General features: G+C 31.3%; 1 protein-coding gene across 1 annotated transcript in view; it reads right to left on the bottom strand.

Moving 5' to 3' along the window:
* The window catches only part of LOC108908555 (ras-related protein Rab-37-like), a 77,032-nt gene that overhangs the window by 24,114 nt on the left and 29,813 nt on the right, over positions 1 to 23,105 (bottom strand). Inside the window, exon 3 of the mRNA XM_018712625.1 lies at positions 1,692 to 1,802. Coding sequence (XP_018568141.1) covers positions 1,692 to 1,802 — 111 coding nt within the window. The remainder of the gene's footprint in view (positions 1 to 1,691; positions 1,803 to 23,105) is intronic.

Raw genomic sequence — 23,105 nt, 5'->3', positions numbered from 1 at the left:
CTGTGCTTTTAATATAGTGGACATAACCGTAACCTTAATGACAAAAAATATGACTGACAGGCAAAGATGATATATTTTAATATTCAGTACACGGAAAATAACTTTGTGCTTTTCCAAAATTTCTTTTTGTCGACGAATAGAAAATATTTGAACAATTTACTAAAATGCATTTATTATATTAATAATTACTTGGTAAAATTATTCAAGGTATTCCTAAAATAAGTGCAAATACTGTGGTTCTACCCATAAAAACAGTTTACAATTCTCAAAATATAATTTATAACTATATGCCCTCAAATGTTTGTTTTAATTAATATTTTATTATAATAAAGTTTCTTGTCAGTTAAGATATTTTATTTTGGTAATTTTGTTAGGTTAGGACACAGCTCCACGCAAAATCAATGTGTGATAGACTAGACCACAATACCCATACCTCTTTGAGATCGCTGAATCCGAATCTGGTGACTGTTTAACGAAGTTGACTCTTGTTCAAGGTTATTTGAAAGTCAATTCTTGTTTTTTGACGGTAATACAATTTTTGTATCCGAATTGTGAATGAGAGCAATTTCACGCAAAGATACGTAATTTATTTATTTTTTAAGGTCATATTCAACGTTATTTGAAGGTCAACTCTAGTTTTTTTTATGGTAATACAATTTCTGATCACGGATTCTGAAAGAGCGAGAAATTTTACATTCGAAGATGCGGTTGAGTTATTTTTTAATTTTCAATATCATCTGAAGGTCATGCCTCACTCTCGAATTTCTCAGGTTGCCATCTCGTCATAATAGCAAGATATCAGGAAAACATCTCCTATAAAAGTTGTTTGGGTCATCGGGGACCATCACTTGGTGATCTTAGATTTGACTTTGAAGGTTAATTTGATAAAAAAAAGAACACCAGAATCCGCTTTAAAACGGTGAGATAACGATTTTTGTATCCATGAGATCTGGTACTCTTGATTTTGAGGGCATACAATTGTCAATAATAGACCTCCTACAATATTCAGAGGCATTACCTTGAAGAAAAGGAGTTGACCTTGAAAAGTCCTTGAACATGGCCTTCAAGGACAAATCCAAGGTCACCAAATGGTGGTCCCCAATGTGAAAATCAACTTTTGTATACTGTATCCTGCCGAGAAGTTCGAGAGGGGTATTTGACCTTCAAATGATCTTGAAAATAAAAAAATAACTGGACTACGCATTCGAACGTAAAATTTCTCGCTCTTGCAGAATTCGGGGTCAGAAATCGTATTTCCAAAAAAAAAACAAGAGTTGACCTTCAAATAACCTTGAATACGACATTAAAAAATAAATCAACTACATATCCGAATGTAAAATTTCTCAGTCTTTCAGAATCCAAGAAAAAAAATTGTATTAGCATAAAAAACAAGAGTTGACCTTCAAATAACCTTGAAGAGCTAACTTTGTTAAACGGACACCGGATTCGGATTCAGCGTATGGCTCTAAAGCTTTAAAGGGTTTCAATAGCCCTTATTGAAAAGAAAATTTCTCATTTTTCAACATTTGTAAACAAGAATGGCTCTTCCCCGTAAAATGAAAAATATTTTTTTTTCTGAAGACGCCAAATTATTTTTAAAGTTTTGGTGACAATTTAATTGTTGTAGAAACTAGCCTTTAGATAAATCGTAGCGTGCGGGAAAATCAATCAAAATCTGGCTAAAATCTCACCCTGAAGTCAACGCCAACAGTCGATATGAAGTTGCCAGAAAGAAACAGGCCGTCTCTGAACCTCATCAAGATGCAAGTCTTGCCTACTCCAGAATCTCCAAGCAGCATAACCTATCATTTTAGTAAATTACTTGAAAGATCTTGCATCTCTTCAGCCAATAAAAAAATACATCAGAGCAAACACAAAATAAGTTCTTTGATCTGTGAGGGATTGTTTATCACTGATTAATATCTCATAAATAAATAACCTGTTCTTTCTACACAAATGTGACGTTCTGTATAACAATCCACGGAGTACATTTTAATACAACGGAACGAGAGGGTATTTTGATTTAAATATAGTTGTGACGTTTAATACTGATAAATTCGTAATAAAGCAATGGATATCCTTTGGAACGACTGAACAAATTGAATCGATTAATCAGACTCGAGGTAATTCTAAACAGAGATAACGGATGAGCGGTTTCATAAAGGCTATTTGTTTTTTATTTAATTTATGAACCACCCTGCTTAAGAGACTGGCATTGATTGACAAAACCCGCCAGCGTTAGGTCAAATCTAGGGGACTATGTCAAAAAATATACATATATCTGCAGATTATATACAAATTATTATAATTTTTTACCTTCATCAGAAAACTTTTTTAGGGACGCCTATGAAAGTCATTAAATTTTATTGCCAGGCGTTTTTTGACATGTTCAACTGACTTCGGAAAGACTATAACAACTCTGTTGGTAAAGTACATTCATAGATTTAAGAGAACGAATATCTACGTCAGTCCGTGTTCAGTTATTGCTCATCATAAAATTCATTCAGAAAATTCTCTTACCCAGGTATACATCTCTTTTTAGGAACCAATTTACAACAAATTGTTTCGGATGGGTTAGCAAATAGATGAGATTCTTGCAAAACTAGTAATTTCAATTAGTGTGGAAATGAATATTGAAAAAGACATCTTTTCTAAAAAATTGCTGTATCACCGAAAGAACAACAAGGAAAAAAGTACTTCTGGGACACTTTTGTTAAAAGTAACGGACACGTAGTGCTAAGCAGGCTTCCTCCAAATTACTGTATACTTAATCCCTTCCTTAGATCTGATATCAACTAAAATCTAACGTCAGAAATAAAAATATATCGTCATTCTAAAGCTGCTCTACTAGATTTTTTCTTAGTGAAATCAAAGTGCTTGTCAGTAGCCGGAAAAATTGTGTTTCACATGTTAAAACTAATGAACATATTCATACATTCATATTGCGAATATATTATTTTATGATTTATAATTTATTATTAACATAAGTAGTGATATTGATAGTGAAACTGATTTAAATGAGTAGTATATTTATTATATATCTATTAGTCTTTATTTTTAAAAACAGTTTAAAAGAATGTATTAAATATTTTTACTTTCCTAATTGTGTATTGGTGTAATTATATTTAAAATTAAATTTACTTTTTTAATGATAGACATATTTAATATAACTATTATTTTCTGTTTTCAAAACTTCCTCTCATTACCTAGCTAAATAGAAATTAATTAATTCATTATTGAAATATTTCATTTCATTTCATTCATTGAAACATTTTCGAGTCGTCACTTTTAATAATATTAACATCAGAGTCCAAATCTAAAACAACTTTTTGATACGAGGTACGATTTTAATTTCAAAGACTCCATCAGTACAAAAGAGTCATTATGATTGTAAGAATTATCGATTACGTTGGGATATAATATAACGGTTGAAGAAAAATTTTCAGGTTTTTTAATACAATGTTCTTTTCTGGAACAGTCAAACTAAAACTTAAATTTTGTCTCACGAATTTATCAAATCTTAGTGTGTCGTTCGTCGGATAAAGTAAATTTCAATAAAAATAAAGAGGTTCCATGATCTAAATCTAAATCTAAGGTGATATTTTATGATAAAAGGTAATTTGCTTCTAGCTATATCTAAGAAATATGCACTTTGGCATATTTATCACTTTTCTGCCAATAAATTTTCTTAATACGCCATACTTCTACTTGATTGATGAGGGAAGTTGTCTATGAATATGTGTTTTGAAGATATATACAGTCTGTCGATATTTGTTGAGTTGGAATCCTAAGAAGACACCTGCGTCACTTTCTTGGAATTAACCGCATTCGACGCCAGAGGTAGAAAGATATTGGCGGCATGGCGTTCACCATATCCCCCTATTTTGAGGGTGCAAATGAAGGGTGAATAGGTGAAAAAAATGAAATTCGATTTTCTTACTTCAAAAATCTTCCCCTAATCAGTTTTTCTCTTAAATCAGGGGATGATAAAACAGCTACTGAAAAGGAGTTTTTTGTTTTAGTGATGCTTTTATTTGTGTTCAGCAACACAAACAAAAACCTGTTATGCATATTTTCTTTAATTTTCATTTTTCCACACCCTCACCCCTCACCCCTAAAATAGGGATGAAAATATTTTCATTAATTTTTCCTTAACTTGTTTCAATTGAGCATTGATTACACCAAAATGTGTCTTAATTTCACTGTATTTGTCGAAGATACAAGATTTTTGAACGAAGAAAATCGATTTTCACTTTTTTCACCTATTCAACCTTCATTTCCACCCCCAAAATAGGGGATGATAACATTCGCAACAATTATATCTAAATCTGCATCAAATAAGCTTTAATTTAAAAAAAAAATGTAAAACGATTTGTTAATTTTTCTTCGAGATATGTGATTTTGACATAAAAAAAATGCCGTTTGACCAATAGTGGGGCTCTAGTAGGTTACTTAAATACATGTTTTTTTGTTTTTTCTTTATCCCTCTTTTGCACGAGCGTGTTTATAATTGTATTATGATTTGCACTATACCGTACTGTAAAAGAAATAAAACCAATCCAAAAAAAAATCTACTTTATATACAGGGTGTTCTTAAGGAGAGGTCAAAAATTCAAGGGCGTATTCTGTGGCTAAAAATAAGGATTTTTTGTTATATACGGTCTTAGGAGAGTCATTGCGCAGCTACAGCGTGTCAAAAATGTAAAAAATCTATTTAATTTTCAATTTCTTAACCGTTTAAAATAAGTTGTGCATATTTAGTATGAAACAAAAAATTACCAGCTTTAGAAACCAGTGGCAGAGGTGTGGGTATCATCGACCACATTTATATAACAGAAATCCTTATTTTTGGCCACAGAATGCACCCCTGGATTTTTGACATCTACTTAAGAAGCGCCCTTTATATACTTACCTTAATATTCTGAAAATAACGCGGAAAATTTCAAGGCACGTCTCGGTAAATTGTTACAGTAGTTCTGATAACAGAACTTTATTGGCTTATTCTTTTCTTGGAATTCTATTTAAACAAATATTGAACGGACTGTATTATTTTTCCTAAATCGACCAGAATATCAACATTAAATGTTCTATGTATCTTTTAAAGTTCGACTAGGCATTTTGGGCACATCCCGTACTTTCATTACCTCATCAGCGCAAAGCTTATCCTGTGTTTGCACTTCAAATCGCTTTCGACAAAACAAACGAGATAGAGATCTAACCTTCAAACAGATATCAAACACGTTGTTTTTCAAAGATTCCCTTCTCCTCTTCGTGTAAGGGTCGACCTCCTCCTCACTCACCGCACTGCTGACACTGTCCCTTCTGGGCCCGCTTACCACCTCGCCGTTGCTGTCGTTCTTCTTGCACCGAACCTTGACTATTTTCCTGAAACTGCCCTGGCCGCTCTCCATATTTCGGTCTCACAAATAACGATATATCACCGCAGTTTCACAGCATGTTGACCGACGACGCACGTTGGAGTCTAGATAGTACGCTTGAACGTAGAACGCGGTGATAAACCGATGGAATAATGAATATTTAACCACAAGCCGAGATAAGAGCGCTGTAATACGTATATCGTAAAGAAATTAGGCATAGGCATATGGTCCGTTAAACTTTAATTATTTATTGAATGGGGTTTGTTTGTTCTATGATAGGGTGACGGCGAGGTGTGATCGAATCAGCGAATCAGGTGTGGGTTGAGGTGTGTACGATTACGTTGGAAAAGGGAACAGTTATTTTGCTGACGGTTTTCTTATACCCCAGGTCCGAAATAGTAGGCAGTGACTCATTCTCAACGTGTGGACCCTTGCGACGACAGGTTTAAGGCGTGCGGGGAAAACTATTCCATGGGCGTATCATATTAGAGACTTAAAAAATTATATAAGGGCAAAATTAAAAAATATGTAGGCTGGCCTGGCTATATATATATGTATGTTGACGCGTTGAATCCGAATCCGTCCCGTCCCTAGCTTTACTTCAGCTTTCTCAGGATTTAAGAAAATCCCGAAAGCCGTGGAAAAAACGACTAATGGGCTTCAGTATATTTCGAAAAAATTTATTTGGACTGGAAAAAGCCTTAGACTTATGTATTTTAATGTCTTGAACACTAGTTAGCCTTTCTGGCCCTCCGTAATCGCATATTTAAGAAATATCGCCGAAAAACGAAACATCGCTATTTCCATCTAGAGAATACACAAAATTATTTTTTTACAAAATACGTTCTTCCGCGCCATTACCTACATAATTTTCCACCAAACTTAAAAAACGACGAAAAAGTGACGGATTTACTCTTATAACAATTGTGTAAATGTATGCACAAAGCGTTAGTTACAATTACCCACAATTCACATAGTATCCGGGCGCATGGCACATGTTTTCACAACTCAGACAAATGTCGCTCCGCATCAAATTAATACAGGCAAAAATAGACAGTAATAGCCCGGTCAAAATAGACATTTCAAATAACGAAAATTCCGACAGAGCAAAATTTTGGTGGAGACCTTGGGTACACCATTAGAAATAAAGTGTCAAAAGTCCCCATTAATTCCATGTGTGCTAAAAATGTTATTCGGGGTCAAAGGTCAAAATTTGAGGTTATTTGGATTTTTTTCGAAAACGGTATGTTTCATCAAAAAAGTAGCACTGACAAAAATTATAGATCTTAAAATTATCTACAAAAATGGTCCTTATACTTTTTTTTCTAAGAATCACCATTCCTGAGATATCGCGATTCTAAAAGTTGAAGGAGTCACGTTCTACATGATACCACCTGTTAAGTAGTGTACTTTGACGCGTTTTTTTAACGTGGTTTCCCCGGTAGGCCTACTCCACGAACTGTTATGACGGAATTTTCAGGGACAATATTCTTTTAACTGTATGATGATTATTGATATTGATATTGGTTATTGACATTAACTGTAGTTCTGATTTCTTTTGATATTTTAATCTGATTCATACTCTTCAAAGTCGACTTCAACAGTCATGTCTTCTTCGATTTCTTCTTCTTCTTCCTCTTCTTCTTGCTGGATGTTCATAAATTGTTCAAATGAAGATGAATCAGCTGTCTCTTCATCGAAATCACATGGATCTGTTGTATTCAATTGGACATTTGAGCAAGACTGGCTTTGGCAATTAGTACACGCTGGAGAACACAGTAACCCTACACTTCTACAGCCACATTTAGCACTACAACCTTTTTTGCAATTGTAAAAAATAGTGTTTAGAAGTTTTTCCAGAGCAGGTGAAAGTAAAGTTTGAATAGGTTCCAAAGTATTATCTGTTAATTTCCAACTCCAGTCTTCAGGGTTCAGTTGATTGCCTAGCCATGTCTGAACTTGATAGTATACTCGATACAAGTGTTGATTAGCAGAAGCCGATGTTGGAGGAAGACAAGATAGTTGTACTTGTTTCTTGATTAGTGTATATTTTACAGAAGTTAAATATCTATATTTATCTATACAATCAATTTGTTTTGGAACTCCTTAACAGCAATGATAAAGCGAATTCCTTTTGTGATTATTGTTTGACGTGAAGAATCAATTTCTGCAATCAATCAAATCTTTTTTCCAAATAATTTTATTACTGATGTTTTACCCTTTCTGAACATTGCTGATGTAGTATCGCAGCCTATTATCGCATGTAAAAATAAGATATGGTTTTGGCATTTTGGATAAGCAGATAAACTTTTTAAAGAATATATTTCTGTTCGCTGTTGAGCCTTTCCAGGTTTTAAAAAGTATATAATTTTATCAATTGGAGTCCTTGCAGTGAGTAGTATTAATAAGTCAACATCTTCACCAACTACAATAGTTGTATTTGTTGCAATAAATTGTTCTATTGCTGTTTCAATTATAAGGACATCTGCGTCATTTTGACTAAGGGACTGAGTTTCTTTTGAGTGTATATTCTCAGAATAGTATAGTTTATACATATAAAAGACACAAATAAGCATTTTTACTTGCATTAAGTGCCTGACTATGTATATACGTTGCATATATATATGTACATATCATGTAGAACGTGACTCCTTTAACTTTTAGAATCGCGATATCTCAGGAATGGTGGTTCTTAGGAAAAATAGTATACGTGCCATCTTTGTAGATAATTTTCAGATCTATAATTTCTGTCTGAACTACTTTTTTGATAAAACTTACCGTTTTCGAAAAAAAATCCAAAAAAACCTCAAATTTTGACCTTTGACCCCGAATAACTTTTTTAGCACACATGGGATCGGTGGGGACTTTTGACACTTTATTTATAATGGTGTACCCAATGTGTGTAGCTCTGTCGGAATTTTTGTTATTTGACCACTATATTTATGACTAATTTGACCGGACTATAATTATTCTAATAATCAAAGTACTTCAGTAAAAAAATTTACTTTATACTCCTGCCGTAACTTTTCCAAAAATTGTGGTTTAATTTATACATGAATCACTGCCTACTATTTTGAACATGGAGTATAGTTTACAAGTTATATAGGGTGTTAAAAAAGTATAAAAAAATGTAAAAGCAAAAAGTTTAAAAAATAAGAAAAAAAAGTTCAAAGTTCATATAAATATACAGGGTGTTTCTGAAATAAGTGCGTTCCTTGAAAGGGGTGTTAGAGGCCACAAACATGAGCAACTTTTATTAAGCAACTGATGGTCTAAATGTTTCTGTTTTCGAGAAAATTAATTAAGAATATTAACCATAAATATAAACAAACCCTGTGCATCTTGTGCACGCGCGTTTTGTGCTGCAGTATTACTTAGCCAGCGTATGAAAATAAATGTTTATTGGTGTGATGCAAATCCCCATGTTGTACAGAGATATTGGATTCAGCAACGGTTTTCAGTAAAAGTGTTTTTGGTGACAGAATTTTGACCGTCGTTTAGAAACATGGTATTAGCACATCGAAACAATTTTGAATAATGTCTGTACTTTTAATTTATCATGTTCTTGTATCTGTAACTCGAAAATGAAGCGTATTTTGTACTCTTTGCTTTTAAAACTTTCTTACACTCCTGTATACCTTTTGCGTTGCTTGGAAACTTAGTTCTAAACATTTTCCTAAATTCTCATCGAATGAAGTTATAAAATAAGTTGACCATAATATGATAACATTATAAAAAAAAAAAGTTTTAGAATGTAGGTATTTCTTACATAGATAAATAATAAATAAATAAATAAAAAAAATAAATAAAATATAAATTATAGGTAGAAATAGGTACACTAAATATTTTTTTTTATAAATATTTGTAATAAATCCTTTTTAATCAAAAAAATATATAAGTAAAAAAATAAAGAAATTTAACGAAAGTTAGGTCTTCTCGGATTTTTTGAAAATGTGTTGACCAGTTTATTAATAAAATCTTCATGGTTGTCAAAAATAAGCTTTCTGTGTATACCCATCATTGCTAGGTCATTGAGATGATTTTGTACCATAGTACTTTCTCAGCCAGGTTTTTATTCTTATTTTTTTAATTTAAAATTCCAGAGCAAAATTTTTAAAATACTATAATAAATGTATTACCTACTCTTCAAAAATTATTTCCTTTAATTCTAATAAAATTGATTTCAATTGAGTTATACTTTTGATTTTTAAGATCGATCTATAAAAAAATCCGTTAGATTAAGACTTGGTTATTTTGGTGGCTGATATATTTTTATGTAATTCAAAGTAAAGCATATTTTTATGTATTATATTTTATATTGTAAGTATTATTACTTATTGTATTTTGAGAAGATTTGTGTAGGTGGTTATGTAGGTAGGTATAGAAAACATCTAAAGACACTGTTAATTTTAATTAGGTAAAATTGGTTCATTAAAATAAAAGTATTATAAAGCCCATTAAACGGAACTATCGATCGAAGCTCTACTTTTTTTTTATATAAGTACTGATAAAAATTTATTACCCCTTTGATTATAATTGACATTAAATAATTAATTATTATCATTTTTTTTTAAATACGATTCTAATAAGATATCACTATCGATAATTTTCCTGAGCATAATTTGACAGTAATAATTTCACGTATACGGTAGCCATTAAAATACACAACTGTTTTGCTTATAAATATACGAAGCAACATTTAAAATTATATAAATCAACATTTTCTTCCCTCGATTGAAGATTATTTTAGCTATTTAGTGAGATCGATACTACGAATAATTCAATTGAATGTAAAATTTAGTAACAGATTTTTCAAAGATATCTAGAATATACCTAATAATAGCTAAAGTACAATAATAGATTTAAGAGAAAGGGTATCTGAGTCGACCTGAGTTCAGTTATAACCCATCATAAAATTCAGTTGTCGCGAAACTATAAGTATGGCAAATAAGTTTATTGGCCACGTATAAGCCATAATTGGGATAATCTCTGCCAACTAATTTACAAGTAAAATAGTTGTTATTAATAATAAATATATAAGATTCCTGTAAAACCAGCCAAAATTTTGATTATTCATGTTAAAACTGTTAAACATTCAAACATTCACATTACGAATATTACAGATACATTTATTATTGTCATAGGTAGTAATACCGACAGTTAAACCCAATTAAGTTAATAAACTATTTATTATTATTATGTTCATTAATCGTGGTTTTATTAAAAAATAGTTCTAATATATGTATAAGGATGTATTGTGATGAATGTTTATTTTATTAATTGTATACTGTTGTAATTATTTTTTAATAGATATATGTATAACGTCCGGTGTCAATTCAAACGTCTTATCAATACTTGACTAAGTATAAATCAATTCTTGAAATACAATTCAGTGTGGATCTGTTATAGACCCTTTGCTTATTGTTTTGTGACATGGTAGCAAGTCGATGTAGATACCCATTGTCATAAATCCATGAATATACTTTAACTTCTATATTAAATTTTTTGCATACATTGATATTATTATTAATTAATAATAAATGGGGAAATATTATTTTTATTTCGTTAGATACTCCGCTTTGTTTCAAAGAAAGCAATAATAATTTATGATATATACAAAAGACGTCGAACATTATTTCATAAATTTAACATGTTGCGTGAAATATACAAAATAATTTATTGTATATAACTATTTGGTAGAATCAACTCTAAACTATTGTAATATGGTGACGTGGTATTTATGAAAATAATTTTTATACTTTAATTTAAAAATACTGTTAAAAATAATTTTAAAAGCAGATCGCTTTCAAGTAGGTACTTCGAGTAAAGCTCGCCTCTTTTTGTTTGAAATCACGCAAGCAGCAGTTTGTTTTTTACTGTGATCTAAAAGTGTTCAATATTTTATATTTAAATATAAAACTACAAAAATATATATCGAAAAATTAAAAAAAAAATTGAAAAGGCTTAGAGGTATGGTTTAGGGGTACACGCTGTTAAAATTTTCAAAAGGGCATAGTTCTTTATTTTTGACTTTCTATTATATATTTAACCCTAATTTTTTGTTAATAGTTTATGGGGCATTAACTGATGAGATAATATAAGATGCTCTTTTGTTTCATTAATTCCACCTATTCAAGGAAAGTGATTTTGTTCTATTTTTAATCTAAAACATCAAAATGAAAAGCCAGTTATTTTATAGACTTTCATCATTTCAACATTTTTTTAAATTAATTTTGCAACAGACCAGTCCACCTGTTACGCGCAAAAGCACTCCGTCAACGACTTGCCAACTTTGAATACCAACAAACTAGCACACACAGACAACAATAAACCCGCAGTTTCCGGCCGAACCTATCAAACTCCGGGGGTTCACCGTTCTCGCCACAAAACGCGGGAAAAACCGTCCGCTGATGTCCCGAGGCCCGAAACGAGGAATTCCAAATTGTTTAACATGTGCTTCTTCGCCTATTAGGCCGCGACTGTTTAATGAAATCTTTTGATTTTGCGCCATGCCGCCTGGTCGTTTGGGCGCTTTGTCGTTTCTATGGCTACTGTACTCTCACCTGGAGCGACTGGAGCAAACTCCATGGCCCGTCCGCGGGGCGGCTCGGCTGCATTTTTCTCTCGGGGGGGTTTCAGTTGCATTTGCCGGGATAATTTGATCCTACCCACGTACTGAATATTACATTCTGTCTAGAATAGATCTTTCTCAAAAAGCGATTCATATTTTACACAACAAAATCGGTTTGCACTAGCATTTGATTTTTACTATAATATTTGAAACCGGTGATTTCTTTCTTTTAACTTATTTATTGAATTTAAAGAAATAAATCATTAGTTTAGTGTTATTTTTATGAAAATGCACTAGTCACGAAAGTTACAGTAAAATCCAAAATGTTTAGGCGATTTTCAAAAGACTGTAACTTATTGAAAAATGGTCGTAAAACAATAAAAAAGCAAATTGAAAGTTTTTAGTGTATGGATCTGAAAGTAAAAATTTTTTATCGTTTACCACTTTTAAGAAATCATAAGAAATCCATACGAAAAAAAAATAATTTTTGCTTCCCTATCAAAAGGTCCACGGGCTTCAACATTTTTTTTTTNNNNAAGAAAAAATGTCATAGGGGTTGATTATTTCAACCCCTTACAAAAATAGTTCAGGGTTGAAAAAATTTCAAAAAGTGTAGTTTTATTGACAGATAATGTTCACCAAGTTTGGTTTCTTTAGCTTGATGTACGTGGAAGATAAAAAAGAAAAACAATTTTTTTTTGTAATTTTAGGAGGGGCGTAACTTTTCAGGGGAGGGTTTTTTCAAAAAATTTTATACCAAAGACCCCTATTAATTTTCATCGGAGAATCGCCCCTTGAATTTTTTCGGTGTTATTTAGATACACCCTGTAAAGCCCATTAAACAGAACTATCGATCGAAACTCTACTTTTTTTATATAAGTACTGATAAAAATTTATTACCCCTTTGATTATAATTGACATTAAATAATTAATTATTATCATTTTTTTTTAAATACGATTCTAATAAGATATCACTATCGATAATTTTCCTGAGCATAATTTGACAGTAATAATTTCACGTATACGGTAGCCATTAAAATACACAACTGTTTTGCTTATAAATATACGAAGCAACATTTAAAATTATATAAATCAACATTTTCTTCCCTCGATTGAAGATTATTTTAGCTATTTAGTGAGATCGATACTACGAATAATTCAATTGAATGTAAAATTTAGTAACAGATTTTTCAAAGATATCTAGAATATACCTAATAATAGCTAAAGTACAATAATAGATTTAAGAGAAAGGGTATCTGAGTCGACCTGAGTTCAGTTATAACCCATCATAAAATTCAATTGTCGCGAAACTATAAGTATGGCAAATAAGTTTATTGGCCACGTATAAGCCATAATTGGGATAATCTCTGCCAACTAATTTACAAGTAAAATAGTTGTTATTAATAATAAATATTTAAGATTCCTGTAAAACCAGCCAAAATTTTGATTATTCATGTTAAAACTGTTAAACATTCAAACATTCACATTACGAATATTACAGAGGCATTTATTATTGTCATAGGTAATAATACCGACAGTTAAACCCAATTAAGTTAATAAACTTATTTATTATTATTATGTTCAATAATCATGGTTTTATTAAAAAATAGTTCTAATATATGTATAAGGATGTATTGTGATGAATGTTTATTTTATTAATTGTATACTGTTGTAATTATTTTTTAATAGATATATGTATAACGTCCGGTGTCAATTCAAACGTCTTATCAATACTTGACTAAGTATAAATCAATTCTTGAAATACAATTCAGTGTGGATCTGTTATAGACCCTTTGCTTATTGTTTTGTGACATGGTAGCAAGTCGATGTAGATACCCATTGTCATAAATCCATGAATATACTTTAACTTCTATATTAAATTTTTTGCATACATTGATATTATTATTAATTAATAATAAATGGGGAAATATTATTTTTATTTCGTTAAATACTCCGCTTTGTTTCAAAGAAAGCAATAATAATTTATGATATATGATATACAAAAGACTTCGAACATTATTTCATAAATTTAACATGTTGCGTGAAATATACAAAATAATTTATTGTATATAACTATTTGGTAGAATCAACTCTAAACTATTGTAATATGGTGACGTGGTATTTATGAAAATAATTTTTATACTTTAATTTAAAAATACTGTTAAAAATAATTTTAAAAGCAGATCGCTTTCAAGTAGGTACTTCGAGTAAAGCTCGCCTCTTTTTGTTTGAAATCACGCAAGCAGCAGTTTGTTTTTTACTGTGATCTAAAAGTGTTCAATATTCTATATTTAAATATAAAACTACAAAAATATATATCGAAAAATTAAAAAAAAAATTGAAAAGGCTTAGAGGTATGGTTTAGGGGTATACGCTGTTAAAATTTTCAAAAGGGCATAGTTCTTTATTTTTGACTTTCTATTATATATTTAACCCTAATTTTTTGTTAATAGTTTATGGGGCATTAACTGATGAGATAATATAAGATGCTCTTTTGTTTCATTAATTCCACCTATTCAAGGAAAGTGATTTTGTTCTATTTTTAATCTAAAACATCAAAATGAAAAGCCAGTTATTTTATAGACTTTCATCATTTCAACATTTTTTTAAATTAATTTTGCAACAGACCAGTCCACCTGTTACGCGCAAAAGCACTCCGTCAACGACTTGCCAACTTTGAATACCAACAAACTAGCACACACAGACAACAATAAACCCGCAGTTTCCGGCCGAATCTATCAAACTCCGGGGGTTCACCGTTCTCGCCACAAAACGCGGGAAAAACCGTCCGCTGATGTCCCGAGGCCCGAAACGAGGAATTCCAAATTGTTTAACATGTGCTTCTTCGCCTATTAGGCCGCGACTGTTTAATGAAATCTTTTGATTTTGCGCCATGCCGCCTGGTCGTTTGGGCGCTTTGTCGTTTCTATGGCTACTGTACTCTCACCTGGAGCGACTGGAGCAAACTCCATGGCCCGTCCGCGGGGCGGCTCGGCTGCATTTTTCTCTCGGGGGGGTTTCAGTTGCATTTGCCGGGATAATTTGATCCTCCCCACGTACTGAATATTACATTCTGTCTAGAATAGATCTTTCTCAAAAAGCGATTCATATTTTACACAACAAAATCGGTTTGCACTAGCATTTGATTTTTACTATAATATTTGAAACCGGTGATTTCTTTCTTTTAACTTATTTATTGAATTTAAAGAAATAAATCATTAGTTTAGTGTTATTTTTATGAAAATGCACTAGTCACGAAAGTTACAGTAAAATCCAAAATGTTTAGGCGATTTTCAAAAGACTGTAACTTATTGAAAAATGGTCGTAAAACAATAAAAAAGCAAATTGAAAGTTTTTAGTGTATGGATCTGAAAGTAAAAATTTTTTATCGTTTACCACTTTTAAGAAATCATAAGAAATCCATACGAAAAAAAAATAATTTTTGCTTCCCTATCAAAAGGTCCACGGGCTTCAACATTTTTTTTTTTTTTTGGTAATCCCATCTACCAGCTCTTAGTTTGATTCATCCTCTTTAATTTGAACTACTGAAGAGCTTTTAAAACAAAAATGACCTTGTTGGCTTTGATAATAATTAATTATTCGGAAACTAATCGGACAGAAAATCTAACCAGGGTTTTGAAACTCCGAAATATCCTCTATAAGGCGTTCGTATCGTTTTTTTGAAAAACAAAATTTTGATGCAAGAATCTTTATTAAAAAAAAAAAGGTAAAACATAATAAATAATGTATACTAAGGATATTTTCGGTTTTTTTAACCTCAAAATATCCCAAAGAAACCCTCAAGAGTTCAAACCGCTGCGATTTTTCTATCATTCTGATCCAAATATCGCAACTTTCATTCACTTTTTAAAAAATCCATATCTTTTCATCAAAAAAATTAAAAAAGAAAAAAACGTATGTAAAAACTTCATATCTTCAGCATCTATTTTTATTGAAATACATTTAAACATCAATACAACACGTCAGAATGTTTTGATCTGCGTATCTATGTGTCGTGTTGTGATGAAAGGTATTAAATCTTGTCATAACTACACGACACAACAATGTATCCTAAGCGTATCCTCAACGTCTATCTTTATTGAAATACATTTAACATCAGTACAATATGTCAGAATATGATCGCGTATCTGACATGTCGTGTTGTTATGAGATATATTAACACATGTCATCATGACACGATATAACAATGTATCTCTAAGCTTATCTTCAACGTCTGTCGTTATTGAAATATATTTAACATCAGTATAATACATTAGTATAATACATCAGAATAATATGATCAGCGTATCTAATGTGTCGTGTTGTGATGCCATTACAATACGTATCATAAGCCTATTTTTTGGGTCTATCTTTATTGAGATACATTTAAACAACACGTCAGAATATTTCGATCAGCGTATCTGATGTGTCGTATTGTGATGAGAGGTATTAATACGTCTCACCACTCTAAGCCCATATGCAGTGTCTATTTGTATTGAAATATATTTAACATCAGTATAATACATTAGTATAATACATCAGAATAATATGATCAGCGTATCTAATGTGTCGTGTTGTGATGTGATGCCATTACAATACGTATCATAAGCCTATTTTTTGGGTCTATCTTTATTGAGATACATTTAAACAACACGTCAGAATATTTCGATCAGCGTATCTGATGTGTCGTATTGTGATGAGAGGTATACGTGTCACCACGACACGACATAATAATGTTCCTAAGCCCATATGCAGTGTCTATCTATATTGAAATATATTTAACATCAGTACAATACATCAGTATAATATGATCAGCGTATCTAATGTGTCGTGTTGTGATGCCATTACAATACGTATCATAAGCCTATTTTTTGGGTATGGGTATTTTAAACAACACGTCAGAATATTTCGATCAGCGTATCTGATGTGTCGTATTGTGATGAGAGGTATACGTGTCACCACGACACGACATAATAATGTTCCTAAGCCCATATGCAGTGTCTATCTATATTGAAATATATTTAACATCAGTACACGTCAGAATAATAAGATCAGCACATCTGATGTGACGTGTTGTGATGACAGGTATTCACTCATGTCATCACGGCACGACGCAGTAATGTATCCTAAGCTTAATTTTTACGTTTAACTTTTTTGAAATATATTTAAACAACACAGAATATTTCGAGCAGCGTATCTGATGTGTCGTGTTGTGATGAGATGTGTTAACACACGTCACCACGACAGGATACAATAGTAGGCCAGTCATTATAGCTTTTTTTCGGGGAAAAAAATACTATTAGAAGTTTATCTGCGGAATATTGTTCCGAAAAGTATTATAAACAAAATATCAAAAAATCAACTCGAGACTAGTTGGGAAACTTTGTTAAAACAAAAAACAAATAAGCAAAATTATGGAAAAGTGGTTTTTTGACCCGCGTAAAAAAACTGTTCATTCATAGAAAAAAAAGGTTTATACAAAAAAGGTAGGTATTAAATAAATCTGTAAAATGAGACAAGTCCGATTAAATTCCGATAATTTGTTTATGCGCAAGAGCTCAAAAATGGTCGAAAATGTTCGCTTTTTTCAATTGCTAATAATTAATGCAATTTTCATCGCAGACACTTGTAATTCAGGATGTTTGAGGCTTTTTGCACCCTTAATAAGTGGTAAAAATTTCAGCCCAAAAGCTTCATTAGCTTGGCGTTGGCGGAATTTGTTATCTAAGAAGATGCTATTTTCAATTCATTTTTCCCAAGCTCACAGGCGTTGTAGAGTTTCGATCATTAGTTGTTTTTGTACCTAAATAGTTGTATTGACATATGCATTTACTGAGAATTTAATTTTTCAAATTTAATTTGTTTAAAAATGACTGAAAAAATGTTAATATTTATTAAATTGTTAAGCGCGCATGCTCCGCCTCGCTCTCCCCACTCGTTCGCTAGACCAAGTAATAGAACGCATCGCCGCTATCTTCTTTTTCGCAATTAAATAGTTGAATTCACCTTAATGTTAATGTAGGACATGAAAATATAGCTCTTAATGTATACTCTCTCCAAATTTCGGCTCTTAATATTAATAATTAAGGTCACTGCGATTAAATAAATAAAAAAAATTATCTCAGCTTCTAATCAACTTACAACAACGATTTTTTTTTAAATTCGAAGAAAACTAAAGTATAGAGGTTACTATTTTATTTTATAATAATTACCTATCTTAACAATTTAATAAATATTAACATTTTTTCAGTCATTTTTAAACAAATTAAATTTGAAAAATTAAATTCTCAGTAAATGCATATGTCAATACAACTATTTAGGTACAAAAACAACTAATGATCGAAACTCTACAACGCCTGTGAGCTTGGGAAAAATGAATTGAAAATAGCATCTTCTTAGATAACAAATTCCGCCAACGCCAAACCAATGAAGCTTTCGGGCTGAAATTTTTATCACTTATTAAGGGTGTAAAAAGCCTCAAAAATCCTGAATTACAAGTGTCTACGATGAAAATTGCACTAATTATTAGCAATTGAAAAAAACGGCCATTTTCGACCATTTTTGAGCTCTTGCGCATACCTAAACAAATTATCCGAATTTAATCGGACTTGTCTCATTTTAAAGGTTTATTTAATACCTACCTTTTTTGTATAAACCTCTTTTCGCTATGAATAATAGTTTTTTTATGCGAGTTTAAAAACCATTTTTTCCATAACTTTGACCATTGTTTAAATAAAGTTTCCCAACTAGTCTCGAGTTGATTTTTTGATATTTTATTTATAACACATTTCCGAACAATATTCCGCAGAAAAACTTCTAATAGTATTTTTTTCCAGAAACAGGCTGTTCCATGTCTATAATGTAACCTAAGCTCATCTGCAGCGTCTATCTTTATTGAAATACATTTCACATCAGTGCAATACGTCAGAATAATATGACCATCGCATCTGATGTATCGTGTTGTGATGAGAGATATTTACACACGTCATCACGACACTACACAATAATGTAATCTAAGTTTATCTTCTGCTTCCATCTATACCTATACATTTAAACACCAGTACAACACGTCAGAATATTTTGATATACGTATCTGATGTGTCGTGTTGTTATGAGAGATGTTAACACTTATCACCACGTCACGACACAATAATGTATCCTAACTTCATTTGTAGCATCTATATTGAAATATATTTAACGTCAATACAACACGTCAGAGTAATATGATCAACGTATCTGATGTGTCGTGCTGTCATAAGATGTGTTAACTATCTCTTTATCTTTAGATATCCATAATTAATATTGATTTAAATAAAATTTTTAAAAAACGTTAACACACAAAATGTATTAGTAACTTCTGACAGCAGGAATGTTGTTCCATTTGTCGAAAAGGCCCCTTTTTACCGAAAAAAAACCCTTTTATAGATCTACGTGCATCATTTAAAGTATCATGGTTTTTCAAGTTGTTATGCCATGGCCCATGCCCCCAATCGCTTTTGCGTCTGTACGGAATGAGTCAGCAACAAGAACCGATATCAACGCGAGCTTAGGGGTAATAATAGTGGATTCGCCCCCACAGAGTGTAGTCCAAGAACAACAAGAGCAAGTCACAGACTTCTAAGTCTAAGGAAGTGCATAGTAAGTCTTTAACTGGCGACGAACACCCGACAAACGGACTTTCATAAAAATGTGAGTAATGAGAGTATTAGATGTGGTATTAGTATAAAATATCTAAATTCAGTCCAGAGTAAAATAACTCTTTTCGTTAAAATCCTGTATCAAATTACACCAACTAATCGTTTATTTAACTGGATTTAGTTGCATTGTAGCGCGTGTCCGTTTTAAATACAAATTGACGTTAAATAATGGAAGCAAAGCGACAACTGGATTTCGCACGTCTGATTGTTTTATTGGAGACGTGAATAATGAAAGCATCGAATATATTGTTGTGAGAATTTTCAATCAATGATACATTTCCAGTTCATTTAAAAACCCAAATTGGGAAAAGCTAGTTTGATTTAATTTTATGAAAGGACGCCGATTTATTTTAATTTATTTCAAAAGCTAGATGGCACAGTTCCAATTTGTAAATGCATTTTGTTTATTAACGTGATATAGGCAGGTGTGTATAACATATAATATAATATAACAGTTTTTTTTTTTTTTTACATAAATATATTCGTGATATTTAATCATTTTTAACAATTTATTAACTATAAGATCTACATCTTCAAAGCTGTTACGTATTCATAGTTAACGTCCCTCATCAATCAAGTAGAAGTATGGCGCATTAAGAAAATTTATTGGAAGAAAAGCGATAAATATGCTAAAGCGCAAATTTATTAGATATAGCTAGAAGCAATTTGTTCCTTATCTTAAAATATCGCCTGAAATTTAAACCCTGAAACGTCTTTTTTTTTGACAAGATTCGAAGTATTGCCTATTTATTGAAATTTATTTTATGGTATGTAGATACCTATACATATATCTTCACGAATAATATTTATTCAGAGCTATAGCTGGCATATCAATTTGACTAAATTCTTATGAGAAACTTGGAATTTTTTTTCAGCTAAGCCATTGCATGGATCAGATAGCTTGTTTATTCAGCTTCAATTTCCTTTTTTTTTAATTTCGATACGACCATTTTTCACATTTAATGGAAAAGAATCCTTTTGTCTTCAATCATCGATATCTCGGCGACAATGGTCGTACAGAAAATTGAAGGGCGGTTTCGAAAACTGGAATAAATTTCCTGTAACATGCTGCAGCAACTTTTCGGAAACAAATTTTCTTCGACTTTTACTCGAATTTTAAAAAATAGGAAAAAAGGGTAATTTATGGTTTTTTAGAAAATTGACGGCTAAATTAGAAATATTCACGAAATGGCTAATGTTAAGCATGCCTTTTACAGTCCGATATACCCAGAAGAACCCTGTGAAGTTTCATCTCGATCTAGCAAACCGTTTCTTTATTTCAAATAGTCAAACTTCTGAAAAAAATTAAAGAGTCACGTTTTTTGAGCTTAAACACTTCATAATCATTTTTGCCGCAATTAACGTTTAAATTGATGAAAAAAAAGTTTTTTTTTGTTTTTTTGAAAAAGAAAAAGGGTAGTTTTGAAAAAAACTGTTATTTAAGTGATGCACAAAAATTAATTTGAAATTTGTCTCAAAAATCAGTATGAGACGGGGTCGCAATCTGGTTTGGGTAATCAACTTTAATTTTAATTTAATTAAAAGCTGATGAACAGAAGCATAGGACGAAAAAGCCGAATCGTGTTGGAAACAATTGGATTTTGTTTTCTTCAATGTCCGGAAAGTTTTTCAAAAAAACAAATGAAAAATTTTTTTCATCAATTTAAACGTTATTTGCGGTGTGAGAAAACCTGAAAAATTTTTTTTCCGTTTTAATCATGATTATGAAGTGTTTCAAGTGTGTCAAAAATCACGGAAAAATTTCGGAAATTCTTTTGACCCTTTAATTTTTTGCATTAGTGTAAAAAATAAGAAAAACCATTTTAAAAAACCGAAGACAGTTATTTTCCGGTGGCAGCACGTGGATCTCGATATAGGAAGGTACATTTTAAACATTAATATATCGACCCTCCGATTTTTTTGAGATGCGAAGTGGCAAATAACTTTCTTGTTGAAGTCGTTTATCTGTTTTATCTACTTTTTTTCTATACTGAGCATAGCCAAAGCACTTAACCTTTATTGTCTCATTCTATTTCTTAAAAATGTCTTTTTTCTCTTTTAAAACTGAAAAAGAATGCTCACTATCGACTGTACCCAATATTTTTAAAAATCTCACACTTAGAGAAAAAGTAATACATAAGTTATTGTTAGTAAACAGTTGTAATATGACGATTGCACTTCACTCTTACTCCACTATTATAAAAAATTCTCTATTTCAAAATAATGTCATTCAGTATTTGTATGACTGGTTGTTCCGTAATAATAATTAATTTGAAAATACCTCGAGGATAGGTTCTTCTTTAATTTTTAAATTTAAATCCATTTGCTTGAAACAATTGAGTTACTATTAAGGAGGGTGGTCTATGATTAAGGAGGTATATCGGGGTCCGAGGGAAGTGAGGAGCGCAGGGGGGTCCTATGCTTTTCTTATGGGACTAAAACCCGCTGCCAATTTGAAAAAATTAAATTCTATCGAAATTATTCGCGATAAACATTATCTATATAGCAAAGAAATCTACTGATATGCACATAGCATACATATTGACTAATTAACAACATAAAAATATATTGAAGTAGTTTTAAATTATATTTAATGAACGCATAAATACTATGTAGATGTGGCAACAGCGCTAATAATTGACTAGCAGTTGTACACACTGCGAAACTACAGACCTCGGACATCGGAGATATTGTGCGTCAAATTCGGGTAAAGATGCGTACGCGTTCAAAAATATATTGTGTGTAAACTATGTACAATGTTTGCAACTATAACTAATTTTTTAGATATAAAATTTGCTGACAAATATTTATGTTCCTTTGTTATTCCGTACAAATGCTTTTATCTCAAGTATTACTAATTATATTAATCAAGTAAAGAAAACTTTATGTAACCCTAAATATTGCTGGGTAATGATTATGATGTTTTTATAAACCATTAAATATATTAAAAGGATTTATCAGCTGTATTTTTTATTCCAATAAATATATCACAGCTTCCTAGTCTTTTTTAATTAATCTAGTTTTTTAAAAATATTACAAAAAATCATCTGTTGTGGATTGTTGATAACAATGTACATGGGATTTAGGAAAAATGTATATGTTTGAAATCAATTTCGTTTTTATAAAGTGTTTCAAATATATTCCCTCCTTGCTGTCAGCTGATTGCGACGTTGTCACATTAATCCTCAAGTCAGAAAGAAATGCAATTATTGATTTATGTTTCTAATTAATACAGCTGTACTAAGTTCAAAACTTACATTAGGTTTACATCAAAAATAAAATAATACTGTACTATCTATGGAAAAGTTTTGGTTCACAATTTCTACATTTTTTTCTCAGTTATGGGCAAAAAAAGAGCCGCACCGTCCATCTTCGCCATATAAACCTATGTTAAAATGAACAACTTTCAACAACAATATCTCAAAATCTAGATTAAAAAAAACATTTCAAAAAAATATG

The sequence above is a fragment of the Anoplophora glabripennis genome, unplaced genomic scaffold (assembly GCF_000390285.2).
Source record: "Anoplophora glabripennis isolate ALB-LARVAE unplaced genomic scaffold, Agla_2.0 scaffold29, whole genome shotgun sequence".
NCBI classification, from domain to species: Eukaryota; Metazoa; Arthropoda; class Insecta; order Coleoptera; family Cerambycidae; genus Anoplophora; species Anoplophora glabripennis.
This window is presented reverse-complemented; position numbering and strand designations above follow the sequence as displayed.